The 16,938-nt window shown below is 45.8% G+C and overlaps 3 protein-coding genes across 4 annotated transcripts in view; 2 read left to right on the forward strand and 1 right to left on the reverse strand.

The window, feature by feature from the left end:
- Positions 1-4,426, reverse strand: part of DGCR2 (DiGeorge syndrome critical region gene 2) — a 41,595-nt gene extending 37,169 nt beyond the window's left edge. For both annotated transcript variants that reach the window (XM_063315774.1, XM_063315773.1), the window contains exon 1: positions 4,151-4,426. In XM_063315774.1, coding sequence (XP_063171844.1) covers positions 4,151-4,229 — 79 coding nt within the window. In that variant the 5' untranslated portion in view covers positions 4,230-4,426. The remainder of the gene's footprint in view (positions 1-4,150) is intronic.
- A 3,220-nt stretch (positions 4,427-7,646) lies between these two features.
- On the forward strand, positions 7,647-8,474 carry LOC134505734 (testis-specific serine/threonine-protein kinase 1-like). The gene has a single exon (XM_063315595.1). It carries the CDS (start codon positions 7,647-7,649, stop codon positions 8,472-8,474), a length of 828 nt encoding a protein of 275 aa, XP_063171665.1.
- A 6,922-nt stretch (positions 8,475-15,396) lies between these two features.
- On the forward strand, positions 15,397-16,404 carry LOC134505703 (testis-specific serine/threonine-protein kinase 1-like). The gene has a single exon (XM_063315551.1). It carries the CDS (start codon positions 15,397-15,399, stop codon positions 16,402-16,404), a length of 1,008 nt encoding a protein of 335 aa, XP_063171621.1.
- The last annotated feature ends 534 nt before the right edge of the window (positions 16,405-16,938 follow it).

Raw genomic sequence — 16,938 nt, forward strand, 5'->3', positions numbered from 1 at the left:
TTGGTTGCTGTCAGTAAAGTTTCTGGCTACATGTTTGGTGTATTTCACGCACAGGTTTTTAAGATCAACTTAACTTTAAAAAAAAAAAGACAAAAAATTATTGTTGTTCGCCGCCCAGAGTCCCTGGTTTGAGATGGGCAGCGATATAAATTGAATGAATGAATGAATGAATAAAAATAAAGAAGCCAGTAACAATGTAACAATATAGAAGCCTCTTTAAGATAATCTTCAAAGCAAACTAAGGCAGGTTCTAAAGATGGTAGATGTTATGATTAGGTCTTAAATGTTACACACAACACAGGATTACATCAACAAGCAAGACCCAACTTGCTCTGTTTAAGCTCATCATTCAAATCCTGCCCAGGATTTTTATTTACAAGAGCACTGCAGTCCTGTTAAATCCAACAGGCAGCCAGGTTATCTGTGGCAAAAATGTTTTCACGAAACAGATGAATTTTAAAAATCTTCCTTTTCCTGGAGCATCTTCTTTCCTCTCTACCTCTTTAATTCATGATCAGGCCAAAAATGCATTTGCAATAGGTTCTTATTCAACCCCATCATATTCCACTGAATCTGCTACCTCATATGCTTTGCAGATCATTTTCTGGTAGAGCTTTCTTCCAGAGGAATATAGCTCAGGACTAGTTATAACAAGTTAGATACCACACTACCAGTGATTGCATTAACATTCCTCCCAACCAGGTACAATTAAAAAAGAGAAAGAGTGAGACATAAATTCTCAAAATGTGACGAGGACCGCAATTCAACTAATAACATCATCAGCCTGTATGTGTGCGTATACATGCATACTGATACTTTAATGGAAAAATGTTTAAGATAGATAGATTGATATGACAAGTATGGTATAGTTGTTAAGGTCTAACTTAACTAGGACCCAGGTTCTAGTCCCCCCTCAGCCATGTGAGCTCCCAAGATGACTTTGGGCTAGTCCCTCTCTCTCACACAAGAGACAGAGTGATCCAGTGGTGATGATGTTGGGCTAGGAACAGAGAGACCAAGTTCTAGTCCTCCCAGAAGCTCAGTAGATGACTAGGCCAGTCCCTGTCTCAGCCCAAAAGCCAGTGTGCAGTGGTGAAGATGCTAGACTAGGAACAGGGAGACCCTGGTTCCAGTCCTTCCTTAGGACCAGAAGCTGGCTAGGTGACTTTGGGTCAGTCACTCTCTCTCAGCCCTAGACTGGGAAGGTGAACAACACCCACTAACCAACCAACACTGGACCAGCATGGTAAATTATGATCAATAATGTTCAGTGAAGAGCCTTCCATTGTAGAGTGGATTGATCTGCATGTTTGTCTGTGTCTGCATTTTTTCAATCTGCATACTCACAAAATTTCACTTCTAGTATTTGATTTATGGTATGATCTGCCAACAAACCATATTTATCGGTTCTCTGCCACGGTACCCACTCTCTAGAGACGGGTTTCTCAACCTCAGCAACTTTGAGATGGGTGGATTTCAACTCCCACAATTCCCCAGACAGCATGCTGGCTGGAGAATTCTGGGAGTTGAAGTCCACCCATCTTAAAGTTGCTGAGGTTGAGAAATCACTGCTCTAGAGCAATAGGCATGAAAGCTGGCTGGGTGACCTTGGGCCGGTCACTCTCTCTCGGCCCAACTCACCTCACAGGGGAAAAGAGGAAGAGGAAGGCGTATTAGCTATGTTGGCCGTCTTGAGTTATTTATAAAAATAATAAAGGCGGGATAGAAAATAAATTAAATAAATAAATAAATACTTCCCCCTCTCCGATATTCATACAATTCTGATCCTACCATTCTTCAAGAGAGCCCTGAAACCTAGCTCTTTCTTCAAGAAAGACAGGGCACCAAATGAAGCCACTTCTGAACCTGTCTGGGCTGTTGTTATGCTTTTTTTTTCCGGGCATAGCACGGCCTACGTTCTTCCACACTGTTTATATTCTTGTTTTAATCCTCATAAGCCGCCCAGAGTCTTGGACAAATGGGTGGCTGGAGCAATTCAACTTAAGAATACGCCATTACAAGCTTTCCAGAATCCCTCTCCTCTCCACACATTAGGAACAGAAAGGGGACACACAGCTTCTACCACAACGAAGAGAGGGTTAATATGAACTGCAATTATGCACCACAGCCTCTGTTCATTTATTTCTCTTTTCCACACACATCCCAAACACATGGTTCATCTTTCCCTGTGCAGCCAGGTAATTTTCTTGCCTAAGGGGTCACTAAGAAATCTCTCAGAAGGCAACAACTAAGAACCTTGTGACAGCCAAAAGATAACAAAATGTTAAATACATACAAGTTCTTGGAAGTCACAGCAGAAGCTTATGCAACTTGCTAGACTTTAAAAGTACTTTGCTCTCTCTACAAAAGTCCAACACAACTACACTTCTGGAGAGTTTTTTTAACAGTGCCTATGCCCTTCAATGCCCAAAACCATTCTACCTTTTTGCCTGAATGTTACATGAATTCTCTTTTTTTTAGGAAAAACTGTAGTCTTCCCTATCACTTCTCTTTTCTACCCTAGATAAAAATGCTTCACACATTTTCATAACTTCTGAAACTCCTTTTTTTCTTCCAAGGAGTTGAAAGCTGACATTTCTGGACAAGTTCTAATCTTGGCATATTCAAAATCCTTAGAAAACCTTTCCTCCTACTTTCGGTTTTAAAAAGGAGACATTTCCTTTTCAAGGACTTCTTCCCAGCTTTTAGGAAGCTTATAAATGCAAACCTCATAGATAGCCACAGCATCCAGTAAGGACAAGCCCAATTATTTGAAAGATCCGCAGACCCAGGATTGATTCAGACATGCTAGGAGGAAAGGTTTTCTAAGGATTTTGAATATGCCAAGATTAGAACTTGTCCAAATGCATAAAACGGTTTAAATATGGTTTAGTATTAACACTTGGACTCACCTACATTGCTAGAGCCTAGAGGCGCACAATTCAGCTGTGTCTCCCCACTAAGTAATTATAATGCTCAATAATTTCTAGGATGCCTCAACAGCTCCTTCTACCTCTTCAATAAGATGACCCCCTTCATCTGCTTCAGAATACAAGGCAAACAGTGGCCACCCCATCACCCAGATATTTGCAATTCACTTCACAGTCGCTGGGAAACAACAAAAAGGGTTAAGACAGCCCCTTAATCCAAACACTCAAAGGCTGGGTGCACACACTTAATCTGCTTGGTGAATTAATACATTTTCTAGCATTGCACAAGGCACCAAAGTCATAAATTAACCAAATGATTTGGATTCACACAACTTGCTAAGCTACCAAAAAAAAAAAAAAGAATCCAACCCAAACCTAGCAGGTTGTGTGAACGGAGCTGCAAAATCCTTAATGAGCCAGGGTAACCGTGCTATGGAAACCCAGAAGATCTGCAGAAGTTCTTGACAATTATCAGTCCAGTCCTTGTAAAAGAAGCCACCAAATTCCTGCTTGCTGCAGACAGACCCCATGCACTAAAATAAACCTCTCCACTTTTAGGGAAAGACCCCACCATCCCACCTCCAGGAGAATGACAAGGACCTTCTCATGCAACCCCAGTGGTCATGCCGAAAGGCTCACGAGAGAGCTCCCCCAGGCCCATGTGCCTACACAACCAGCTGTCCCCATCCTGGCTTTAAGGCAACCTTCTCAACCTGATGTGTTCCCATCATCCTCAAGTCTCTAAGAGACCCTTCCCCAACAAGGGGTGTTCGTTCTATCACTGGGACTCTAGGAAAAAAGCTAAATGAGGGGGGGACCCCAGGATGGAAGTCAGGAGGAGCAGAAGCAAGGGCCAACGAAGCTGGAGGGCCGTGGGCCCATGGGCAGCATAGTCCGACCTCCCTGGGGGTGACGGGGGCAAGGACCCAAGACATCTGAAGGGCAGGTGGTGGCCTATGAGCACTGTAATCCAACGCGGAGGGGGGGTGGGGAGAGGAGAGAGCGGCTGCGGCCCCAACACCTGGAAGCCCCCAGCGGGGAGCGCTGGGGATTATAGGAGGTGCCTTCCCAGCACTGCTGAGGGGGTCCAGGGGGGCGTTGAGGGAAGGGGCCGCCTGGCCCCACTTAGCCCCCCCCTCCCGTGTCCTGAGGATGATGGGCGCTGTAGTCCCGGGTCTCCAGGGTCAGTGGGGGCCTCCCTCGCCCGCCCCCTCCCGTACCTGGCCGCAACGGCTCGGTGATGCTGAGCACGAGGAGGAAGAGGAGGAGGAAGGTGCCGCTGTCCGCCTTGGGCACCATTTATCCTCCGTTCATCCTCCCCCAGCGCAGCCACATCAACCCCGCGGGGCGGGGCGGGGGAACACAGGGGGGAGGGCCGCCGCCGCCGCCGCGCCGCCTCCGGGAGCCAGAGAGGCCTCCTCCGCCGCCTTCGCCGCCTTCGCCGCCGCCGAGGAGCCCCGCGCCGCCTCGCTGAGGGGGTCCGCCCGCCCGCAGCTCCGCTCGCAAGATGGCGGCCGCACCGCCCCGCCGCTCCCGCGGGCGCGCCCCGCCCCTCCGCCGCGCGGCCAATAGGGAGGCGGGGGAGGAGCCTCGCCGCGGGCGATTTGCATAGGCGCATGGCGGAGGAGGCGCCGCACTAGCCGTGGCGGCGGCGGCGGCGCCGGGAGCCTTCCAAGCGTCTCCTCCCGGTCGTTACGGCTGGGACTTCCTCCCCCGCTGCGCGCCGTCCCGGATTTTTCTCCCCCTTGCGCGGCGTCCTGGATACGGTGGGGCGATTTTCTCCCGCTCCGGGCGTCCCGGAATACAACCTCCGGCGCGACAAGGCTTCGGCTTGCCAGGCATCCACGTGGGCGCCGAAAACTCCTCGGTCCGCCTGCCGTTCTCCGCCTAGCAAGCGACGGGAAGCCATTCGCTTGATTGGAAAGAGGGGCGGGTCAGCTCCGGGCGGGGGGCCCCTGTTAAAAGAGACGGGAAGCGTGGAAAAGGAAGCCTCGAGAACCGTTGCAGCGGAGAAGCGTTGACCGAGAAACGTCGGGAAGGAGCGGGCAGGGCAGCAAGATGCTTCCTCTGCGGAGGGGAGCGAAAGCGTGTTCAGCGCGGACCTAAACTGAAGTAAGGGGAATGGAGTAGACTGCAAGCCGCTGAGTGTGCCTCTTTTTATATCGTGGTTTCGCGAAGGGGAACAGTGACATCCTACCATTCTCTCATGGAGCAATCATTGGGGTGCAGCTCCCCACCCTTGGGGTCCTGCAACTCCCATTGGCCCCGGCACAGGAGGAGGCTCGTGTGACCGAAGCCCCGCTCATCTTTAAGGAGTCCCCCAGATGCCAGCGACCAGCCAACCTGGACTGCTCTAAGTCAGCCTCCTGGGCTGATGCCCTCCGAGAGTGTGCAACCAGAATTGTCCATCGCCTGTAATGCACAGCACAAGTTACATGGGTCAAAATCACCTTCTGTTTGCATTATAAGCCCAATGATGATAAAACGCCCAAGTGCAGGTTTTTCAGCCCCGTGAAAAAAGGGTGAGCAGAACACAACAGGCCAACCTGTTCTTCCCACCACTTCTGTTCATTCAAGGAACGTCAACAATCGATTCGTACCAGGGACAATTCCAATGGGGGTGAAGGGGGTGTGCCCCCTTCCTCATTCAGGGGGCCCCAGCAAACATTTTTGCTCACCACAGACATAGGCAAGCTGGAACCCACCAGATGTTTGGAACCGTCCTTCCCTGAATTCCTTGCCATCTGCTGTACTGGCTAGCGATGGTGAAAGCTGGCATAATAAAGCTGCCAACACCCGAATATAGGTCCAATCCTATGTTTCAAGGAGAAATAAGATGTCCCTAATAAAGCAGGCTAAAGTGTAAGTCTTAAACTGAGATATCAGCACAACAAAGAAAGTGATACATCAACAAGGTGACAAAGGAAACACCAGACCTTTACAAGGCAGGATCCAAAACCCATGGTCAGATCATGTATTATGGTTATTTCATTAATTATGTTCATTTTTATACTTCTATCCCTCCCCAATTACTGAGAGGTCTTCTCTGCTTACATATTTTTATTTGTGCCTCCCCACCCATGGTTGGTTAGAAGAAAGAGTTGAGTTTTGCGACATGCTTCTCTCTCTCTCGTTGTTTTAAAGCAGACTTTCTCAACCTTTTGACCCCAGAGGAACCCTTGAAATATTTTTCAGGCCTTGGGGAACCCCTGCATATTCACGCTCAAAGATAGGCCATAAGTTACAACATTATTATATTCGTTTCACGGGTTTATTTATTTGTTTTATTTTCTATCCCGCCTTTATTTTTTTAAATAACTCATATATGCCTTAACAGTGTTCTTAAACTAAACATAAAGAATGAAACTTACCTCTTTCATGTGAAGTTGCCCGAATTTGAAATAATGCTTTAAATAAATCATGATCTCCCAGGGAACCCTTAGTGACCTCTTGTGGAATCCTAGGGTACCACGGAACCCTGGTTGGGAAACCTTGTTTTAAAGCGATCCACAAGCTTCCAAGATTCCCGAGTCTGGATTTCTCCACCACTGAAATTTCATTCACCTTCCTCATGAAATATTTTGTTTCGCTATGTTCTTGTTAAAACCATTTTTTTTGTTTCAGTCGTTATCAACTGCAGGTCCTACGTTTCTCTTCCACGGCTGATGTCTGCAATGCTCGTAACAATAAAATTCCCTTGATGGCAACCACTTTGCTGTCAAAGATACACTGTTCAGAGGACCTGTCTGGAGATAGGAAGGAAATATGGTCCTCCATTTTCTCGTGGCCACCAATTTTTCCCAGACAGCACATGAAACAAATTCAATTACTTGAAATTTATGGATTTATATTCTATTTATTTTGTAGTAGGCAACTTGATGCCCTCCACATGTTCTGTATTACAGTTCTGAGAAACCCCAGTGGGTATAGCTCAAGGACAGGACATTCTAGGAGCTGTAATCCTAAACATCTGGAGGGCATGATGTTACCCACTCCTTATGACCTTGTTCTCCAACCAGAAAGACCTTGAGAGCAGTTTAATTTTCTTCTCTTCAATAGGACAACGGAAAAAGGACACAACACAAAAGGGGGGGGGGAGGGGGGAGGGAATAAGGAGTAAGATCAAGGAAATCAAGGATCCAAGGCACCAATGCTTAAATGTATATGGTTATGGAAATAGGCTCCACAATTTAAAAAAAAAGTGACCTCAAGTTTTCCACCCCCCACCCTGGCCAGAGGTTGTTAAAAGACATGGCATGTCTTTTCCAATTCAGAGTAGACAGGCTATAATGGACGGGATTCTTGGAGAACCAGTACCTGGAGAGCAGAAGGCTTAGATGAGAACCTCACTTTCTGGAGCCCAGTAGGAATCACCAGCTTCTTCTCATCTTCTTCAGGTGAAGTACATTGAGACCCAAAGACACCTCAGCTTCCAGAATCCTGATATTTTTCCGACAAGAGTCAGTTCCAATTATTTTGTGGATGACTGCCTGCCATCATTGTGTATTTTCCTATTCAGGTCCTTAAATAACATACCCAGGCTCCTTCCAGTGAGGCCTTATGATGTCATCTGATGACATCAGCTCTTCAAAACACTGCTGGGAGACCTAACACCTGCCCAGCCTCGAGCCCCTTGAGATGGTCCTCTCTCACCCAAAGGAATGTGCCACTAAATGACAGTTCAGATGGGAGGTTGGCATGCCCACCCTTGGCATCATGGGCGATGCTGCTGTGCTTAAGAAAAAAGGTTATGTTCTGGGGAACACCTTGGGCGAGAGTTCCTTTGCCAAGGTGAAATCTGCCTACTCGGAGCGTCTGAAATTCAACGTGGCTGTGAAAATCACAGATAGGCGGAAAGTTCCAAGTGAGTTCCTGGAGAAATTTCTGCCTCGGGAGCTGGAGATCTTGTCAACCGTGAATCACTGCTCCATCGTCAAAATCTACGAGATCTTTGAGACTGCTGGAAAAGTCTACATTGTGATGGAGCTTGGCGTTCAGGGGGACTTACTAGAGTTCATTAAGAGCAACCGGGGGCTCCCTGAAGAAGTGGCCTGCCGGATGTTTCGTCAGCTGTGTTGTGCCGTCAAATACTGCCATGACTTGGATGTGGTGCACCGCGACCTGAAGTGTGACAACGTCCTTCTGGACAAAGACATGAATGTCAAACTGTCAGACTTTGGCTTTTCCAAGCGGTGTTTTCGAGATGGGAATGGCAAAATCTTGCCCAGCCAGACATTTTGTGGCTCTGCAGCTTATGCTGCTCCAGAAGTGATCCAGGGCATTCCTTATCATCCCAAAGTTTATGACATGTGGAGCCTAGGTGTGATCCTGTATGTCATGGTTTCCGGATTCATGCCCTATGACGATTCCAATGTCAAACGGATGCTCCGCCTGCAGAAGGAACATCGGATCCTCTTTCCCGGGTATCTGAGTCCGGAATGCAAAGACCTGATTTTCCGCATGCTTCAGCCTGATGTTTCTCACCGCCTACGGATTGAAGAGGTTCTAAACCACCCTTGGGTGCAAGGAAAGGACCTGAAATAATTCGGTAGCCAGATGGTAAAGTGCAAACGTAAAATGTTACCTGGAGTACTTATTGCTTTGCATAACGCAGTAAACCTGAAAGTCTTTTCTTTGAGCAGCCCTGCTCTGTTCTCCTTATTGCGTAATTCCCCATTTACTTCATATTTATCTGTTTACGTATTCCAACCCGCTGCTCCAACCAAAGCATTCCAGCAGTTTGCTTTATAAAACAATTGCCAGTGATCTAAGAAACAGGATATAAAGTGGGGGAGATATGGGGGGCTTCCAAATGCTGTTGGAGCAGCACTCTCATTAAACCTGGCTAACATGATTCATGCTAAAAGATGACAGGTAACTGTTATCCAGCATCTGGAGATGCCCCCCCAAATAACACGAGGGTGAGAAAAAAGCAAAAGAAATAAGTTTGGATGCCAACTCTTTGGCTGGTTGGAACTTCAGCCAAGCCATCCTGGGATTGGTTGCTTGTTTTGTGGCCAAGCTGTTGTGTGTACCGAGCCACTGTGGTTTGTGAAGTATGGCTTCCGGTTTATTATTATTATTTATTAAATTTGTATCACCGCCCATCTCCCCCCATGGGGGACTCTGGGCGGTTTACAATAAAATAACACTAAAAACATAACCACCTAAAATTAGCATTAAAATATACATAAAAACAAATGTAAAATCCAAGTGGAGATGTAACACAATCACTAAAAGGTGCTATGGCGCCAGCCATCCCCAGGTGGAGCTATCTCTCTCCCCCTCCCAAGCAAGGTGGCAGAACAAGGTCTTCAGTTTCTTCTGGAAGTCTGAGAGCGAGCAAACCTGTCTCAACTCCGGGGCAAGATGTTCCAAAGGGCGGGCACCACTGCAGAGAAGGCTTGCCTCCTGGACCCTGCTAGATGAAATTCCTTTGCTGATGGGGTCCGTAGCATGCCATCCCTGCCTGACCGGGTCAGATGGGTTGATGTTATGGGGATGAGACAGTCCCTCAGGTACCCTGGTCCCATGCCATGTAGGGCTTTAAAGGTGATAACCAGCACCTTGAATTGGACCCGGAAGCAAACTGGTACCCAATGCAGCTCACTTAACAGTGTGACATGGGCTGATTTTACAGCTCCAATAACTGTCTGCACAGCCGCATTCTGGACCAGCTGAAGCTTCCGAATGCTTTTCAAGGGTAGCCCCATGTAGAGTGCATTGCAGTAGTCTATGTGAGAGATGACAAGGGCATGAGTGACTGTTCGGAGGACATCTCGGTCCAGGAATGGGCGTAGCTGATGCACCACCCGGAGATGCGCATAGGCCCTCCTGGCCGCGACTGCCACCTGCTCTCAGCAGGAGTCGCTAGTCCAGGAGGACCCCCAGGTTCTGCACTGGCTCCAAATGGGGAAGTGCCACCCCATCCAGAACCAAAGAAGACAACTTCCTGGAACCCAAGGAGCCATCAATCCACAGCCACTCTGTCTTACCAGGGTTCAGTTGAAGCCTATTGTTCCCCATCCAGGCCCCCACAGCCCCCAGGCACCTAGAAAGGGTGGAGACCGCATCACTTACTTCACCCTGGATGGAGATATATAACTGGGTATCATCGGCATATTGATGATACCTCATCCCATGGTGACAGATGATCTCACCCATTTAGCATGCTAAGCTGTATTTAAAACACTACGGTTCATAAACCATGGCTTAGCACAATGTGCAAAGCCAGTTGTAGTGTGACCCAGTGGCATAATGAGGAAATGAAAGAGATACAGTGCTGGAAGAAGAGCAGAGGGCCATTGGACCCAGCCCAGCCAAGGAAAGGGGCTTTGCAAACCATAGGTAGGTAGGACAAAAACGCGGTTTCAGTCTCCCATCTCAGGCACAGGCAGACGACTCTTAATTCTCCTTAATTCTACTTCAAAATCCCCTGAACCATTGCAAACAATAATATATAGAAAGCAGCATTCTTTCCTGTCCAAAACCTTCTATTGTACAGAACACAGCACAAATGATAGTTCTTTGGACCACACCCATCAATGAAAAGACATTGCCAACATCCAACTGTAAATGAGGTTGTCTGAAAGTACTGGGATACCCTCGCTATCCAATGCACCTGTTCTACATTGCTTAATTTCCTTACGATTACAGGAGATCACTTTGGTGACTTGGTCCATGTCCACAGTGGAAGAACTGAAACCAAACCTCTATGCTTTCTCTGACCCAAAATGGTAGTTTATGAAGGGGGGGCGGTTCTCTCCCTCCCTACCATGGGGGTGGAAGCTTGGAGGGAGAGGGAACATCCAATCTGGAGGAAGGATATAGTGAACTCTGGTCTGAACCCTTCCTGTTTCTTCTAATGCATTTCCTTTTTCTTTACTCATCCTGCAAGGAACTCTTAAGTAGGCCCTTCCATCTTCACAGCAACCCTCAAAAATCAGGTACGCTGCGGTGAATGATCCAGGCCTTTCTCTTGTATGCGCAACCAAGTTGGGATTAGAATGACCAATTTGCCTGGCCAAAGTTGAGTCTTCTGACTAATGCACCATATTGCATTAGTTAGATTCTCCTCCAAATCCCAGTGCTTCTGCTTTTGGGAGAACTAGAAATCCATGACAAATCACTCTGTGTGTGTATGCACTCTATGCAGCTAGGTGTAGTGTGGTTCTGAAGTTAATCCAAGGTCCCTTCCACATAATTTTGCAAAACTTAATGAAGAAGAAATGTCACCTTTAGCGGGGAAGATTGAACACCTCCCAGCAGAGGCACAGCAATGTTCCTCATTATCTAGGACGGTGGACGTTTCAAAGCGTTTTTCCCAAGAGTTCTCTGCAACGCTCAGAGCTGGAATGGTTGAATTCCTTAAAAAGAATAGTTCCCAAACAGGTTTGCTCATCAAAGCTTTGATCTACCATCAAGGAGATGCAGTGCCTAATTTGTATGCAACACCTGTTCCAACTGGGTGTGTTCTCCTTGAAAGGGACCTTAAAAAAAGGAAACTATTGAGTCAAGGTTGTTGTTGTTTGGATCTTTGTTCCCATATTCTACTGTGTTTGTTACAAAGGTGGAAATTCACAGCCCTGACATGAAAAAGCTAAGACCTACTGTCCTAATAAAAAAAAATTGGACCAGCATTATGTTCCTACCAAGGCTGGCCTGAAGCCTCTGAGATACCCACAATCAGGGTGTGACCACAACACGCCTTCCCATTTTGAATTTTTCTGCAGCTTGAAGGGAGAACCATCCCACCTGCCCAGAGCAACATGAAGAATTAGTATACTGTCTTTCTCCTTCAGGAATCTGGTCTTAATATCCCATCTCAAGGTGGCAAATTTCAAAAATTAACTAAGTGAACTCTGCTGTTATTCAGTTGCATGGGTATGCCCTCACATCCCAATATCATCAGCTAGGGAGAAATCCACATCCACTGTTTTCCATATGTTTACTCGATTTGCAGCTGTAGCCAGGAGGGCCTTTGCACAAGTTCATCTTGTGCACCAGCTGTGCCCTTTCCTCCATCGGGAGGCCCTTCAGACAGTCACTCAGGCCCTGGTCACCTCACGACTCGATTATTGCAATGCACTCTATATGGGGCTGTCCTTGAAGACCACCCGGAAGCTACAGCTGGTTCAAAATGCAACAGTGTGAGCAGTAATAGATGCCTCTTGGTGTGCCCATGTGTCACCACTGCTACATGAGCTGCACTGGCTGGAAGTTGGCTTCTGAGTGCATTCAAGGTGCCGGTTATGATCTCTAAAGCCCTGGATGGCATAGGGCCTGGATATCTGAGAGACTGCTGGTCTCCAACTGTTTCTGCCCACCCAGTACATTCCAGGAGAGCAGGTGTGCTCCAGTTCCCCCCATTAAACACTGACATTTTGTGGGACCTATTAAGCACACCTTCTCTGTTGCAGACCCCACCCTCTGGAACAGCATTCCCCCCGAGATAAGGATGGTGCCCTCTCTCTTAGGGTTCCAGAAAACTTTGAAAGCCTGGCTTTGGTCCCAGGCCTGGAGATGATGTTTATTATTTATTCAATGGCCCGTTTTGTTTTGTTGATTTTGCTGTCCGTTGGATTATTTTACTCTGGACTGTCTGCTTGATTTAATGTTTTTAGCTGTTTTTATGTTCATTCTAGTTTTGTACACTGCCCTGAGTCTACTGGAGTTGGGCAGCCAATAAATTTAATTAAATAAATAAATAATAAAATTTCAATACAGCTACCCACTCAACCTGGGCAGTGAACAGCAAGTTAAATGCAATAAAAACATCAACAAAAACTAACAACATCATGCCTGGGGGAAGCTCACATATCCATATCAGTAACCCCCTAAAAATGGGATCACTTAGTTTCGTGGCCCAGTGCTGGGGGTAAGAAGCTAAGTTTCTAACTCCTTACAAAAGACCATTAGGGTCAGGAGCATCTGAATCTCAGGGGGATACGCTGTTCCATGGGGCAAGCATAGAAACAGCCTTGTTCAAAATATTTTCTCACAGGACATGTGCTCCAATCATTTTGGATGTTTTTTTCCTACACTTTTCCCCATTCCAAATGTCCTTTTTGGAATGTAATATCAGCTTCTTGATGGTACAAGTGACAAGAGGTTGTAAATCTTGCTGCCAATGCTTGCTTATGTATATATTTTTAGAAGCAGCAACAATAACTGTACAGAGCATTCCAATGGTGCTCACAATAGTTCCTTGTACAGGTTCACTTTCGTTTCTTTTACTTTTTTTATAATTTTATTGAAGTTTACTTATGAAAAGATAAAAAAAACTAATACATACTAAGGAAGTATAAAAAGGAAAGAGAAAGAGAGAAAAAGATAGAAAAAAGAAGATATATAAAAGGCAACCCCCCCTCCAGAAAAGTATAAACAATTTCTATAAGGTAACACCTTCTCTAGTAAAGAAAAGGGAAAAAAAATCTTCCCATATCACATCCCTTCTAAATAATCAAAATATAAGAAATCATCATTTAATCCTAACTGTAGTTTCCTTTCTCAATAATACAGGCTATCAGGGTTATGATTTTTACAGCAGCCATACATTAAGTTGATCTCCTCAGTGATTAGAAATCACAATCTTTAATCCCCCCTCTTGATCACTAGAGAGAACTGCCTTATCCTAAGTCAAAACATGATCCATTTGTGTTCATACCTGGTAGTGACTCTGCCCTTTCTGTTCCATCAAAAGAAGTTCACTGCCATATTTAGAAATGTGAAGGGCAGATGTCACCAGCTAATTCAGAGGCAAAAAAAAAAACACACCTCAACCTCACAGGCTGAATGTTCAGATCCATCCCATCATATCCTTACTCAAGTCTTTTTTTTTTATTTCAGCAGCATCCTCTTAGGATGGTGTCTCCTTGACCAAAAGAGGGGATGCTGCTACAAATTTTACTCTACCAGATCCTTCTGTTGGTTTTGTTGTGACAGAAAAACACAGCAATGCTCTGGAAACTGTTAGGGAAAAAAATCCTGCTAGATATGTCTTTGATGAATTCAAGAAGCAAACTCCTTAACGCACAAAAACACTGCATAAACACTGCATTTATGGAGGAGAGAAAAGAGCCAAGCAACATAATTCTCACAGCTAGCACCAAGTCAAACTAACCACTATAAAGACTACCATAAATTTATCTTCTGTATGGAAAACTGGGCAAAGCACAGATCTTCTTTTTATGAAGCCAACTGATTAAATTCTCTTCCAGGTCACCCTGTTTGCAATCCTCTTCAATTCCACGCAGGGACCAGTGGATTTATAGAACCTGATTGCAAATGAAAGGTCAGGACCACGGACAGTTCTCTTCAGAGCAAAACTGGATCTCCTTGCTGATTCGTTTTGATTCCAACTCCGCTCTTCGATTCACCAAAATTGCCAGTGCAATTTGTAAGTGAATACAAATGTGAAGGCAAATTTTGCACAACCTCAATGAAAAAGAACCTTAACGTGCCAACTGGTAAAAACAGCAATCAAGTGAGCATACAGCCCTGAAAGACCGAGTTGCTGAGGAAGACAACGGAATGAAAGTATATAAGCAATTATTAAGACATTAAAAAAAAAAAGATGTGAAAAATGGTTGAATTTGGAAGGCCATACCAATCTCTTTCAAGCTCAGTCACACCTTACCTACCTATTAAAAATAAGTTTTAATATCTATTCCCTTTGGGTAGTATCAAAATATTTCAATTCATTGGGGTTAGGCCCTTGTTTCTGTTACTATTTTTGATCTTCATTTCACTCCTCCAGAATTTCGTTCTGTTATACACAGGGTCACCAAGAGTCATAAACGACGTGACGACAACTAACAACAGCAACAACCTTCTTTGAATGTGATGCTTTGAAGCAAGTACAGGTGATCTGTAGCCCTCAGCTCAAGTCTGGTTCCAATTTCTAAAACACAAGTGAGCAGGTTGCATCTCTGGCATCACCCATTATTTCTGTCAGCAGCAGCAGCAACAAGACACTTCAGCCTTTTTAAGATCAAGCCAATTTCATGCCCCAACCCAACTTCAGCATGCACTAGAACTTTAAAGAACAAGACAAAAGCAAGGTTATAGGGGATCATGGGTAGTTTGCCCCCCACCCCCAGACAGTCCTAAAACAAAATCTGGGCACGCGGAGGACAGAGAATAGCAAAAGAAGCCTGTGTCTACAGATACGTACTCAAGCTGTCAAGGAGAATTGATTGATCCACATAGGAAGATCATCCCCTATCTACCAAGCCCTCTGTGTTCGCTCCCAAACTACCTAGTGTATGTTTAGTCAGCACCAGAAATGGCTTTGCTTTGTGACATCATGACAGGCTGTTGAGAGTTCTGCTGCATTCAGCCCAAGGAGAGAAACCAGGTCATTTCAGAAGACCATCCTGAAATGTGCATAAATCTGGAGGGAAAGGGGGCAGCTAAGGCGTGTGATGCCCTCTCTTGAAGCTCAGATCTCTTGCCTCAGGAGACTATGGATGATGCAGAAGTGCTTAAAAAGAGAGGCTATATCATGGGTATCAACCTTGGAGAAGGCTCATATGCAAAAGTGAAATCCGCCTATTCAGAACGGTTGAAGTGCAACGTTGCAGTGAAGATCATAGATAAGAAAAAGGCTCCCCGAGACTTCCTGGAGAGGTTTCTTCCCCGAGAGATTGAGATGCTGGCCAGAGTGAAGCATTATGCTATCGTCAAGACCTATGAAATCTTCGAGACCTCAGAAGGGAAAGTGTATATCGTAACCGAGCTTGGGGTCCAAGGAGATTTGCTGGAGTTTATTAAGAGGAAGGGAGCCATCCCCGAAGACATTGCCCGCAAAATGTTTCACCAGTTAGCTAGTGCCATCAAATATTGCCACGAGCTGGACATTGTCCACCGGGACTTGAAATGTGAGAACCTCCTTCTGGACAAAGAATACAACATCAAGCTGACAGATTTTGGGTTTTCCAAACGCCTGGCTCGTGACGATGATGGACGGGTAATTCTCAGCAAAACCTTCTGTGGGTCTGCTGCCTATGCAGCTCCTGAAGTGCTACAGGGCATCCCCTACCAGCCCAAGGTCTACGACATCTGGAGCATGGGTGTCGTGCTGTTTATCATGGTCTGTGGCTCCATGCCTTACGATGACTCAAACATTAAAAAAATGCTCAAGCTGCAGAAGGAACACCGTGTGCACTTTCCCCGGTCCAAAGTGCTATCCGTGGAATGCAAGGACCTCATCTACCATATGCTTCAGCCTGACGTGTCCCGTCGGCTATGCATCGATGAGGTCCTGATGCATGTTTGGATGCAGGAACCGAAATCTATTTCAGAGCCCTTGCTGACCAAATCAGGTGAATGCTCGCACCAACAGAATCAGATTAGATCCATCTTTACAAAGGACTCGGGGCCAGACCCTTCAGATAACGAGCAAGTTATACAAGAAGAACGGCATGTAGATATGGACAATCTCTCTGATCAGATGCAAAGGACTTCACTCTGAAAAAAGCCGTAATCTCAAGATATCTCCAAAAAAAGGGGGGGGGGGGTCAATAATGCCAAACTCAATTATTTCTTTTAAAGGCTATGTTCTGAAATTTTTGGGGAAGAGATGAAGCGTGAGTAGGGGGAAAGAAAGTTTCAAGCCCCTTCGCATTCTTATCTTGGAAGATCCAGGACCTCTAAGATCTCCACATTTCTATATTTCTTACTTGCACAAAATCAGAAACAAATGATTTTCCCCCTCAGTTAATCTTCTCCAAATGAAAGATTATAGATCAGTTAATTGGAGGGGGGTGTTACAACCTGAACTATGGTCTCTCTAAATTCATAACCAGTGTTATGCTATCATAAAATCTACTATGTCATCTACTATGAGGCTGAAGACCCATCTGTTATAGCATCAGCCAGTTTCTTGTGCTCTTTTGGATTCTTCAACCAGGGTTTCTCAACCTTGGCAGCTTGAAGGTGTGTGGACTTCAGGTCCCAGAAATCCCCCAGCCAGCCATGTTGGCTGGGGAATTCTGGGAGTTGAAGT

This window comes from Candoia aspera, chromosome 15, assembly GCF_035149785.1.
Source record: "Candoia aspera isolate rCanAsp1 chromosome 15, rCanAsp1.hap2, whole genome shotgun sequence".
NCBI classification, from domain to species: domain Eukaryota; kingdom Metazoa; phylum Chordata; class Lepidosauria; order Squamata; family Boidae; genus Candoia; species Candoia aspera.

Bases quoted from the DNA above. Each gene is read 5' to 3' on its own strand.
- LOC134505703 (XM_063315551.1), top strand. From the start codon at position 15,397: ATGGATGATGCAGAAGTGCTTAAAAAGAGAGGCTATATCATGGGTATC.
- LOC134505734 (XM_063315595.1), top strand. From the start codon at position 7,647: ATGGGCGATGCTGCTGTGCTTAAGAAAAAAGGTTATGTTCTGGGGAAC.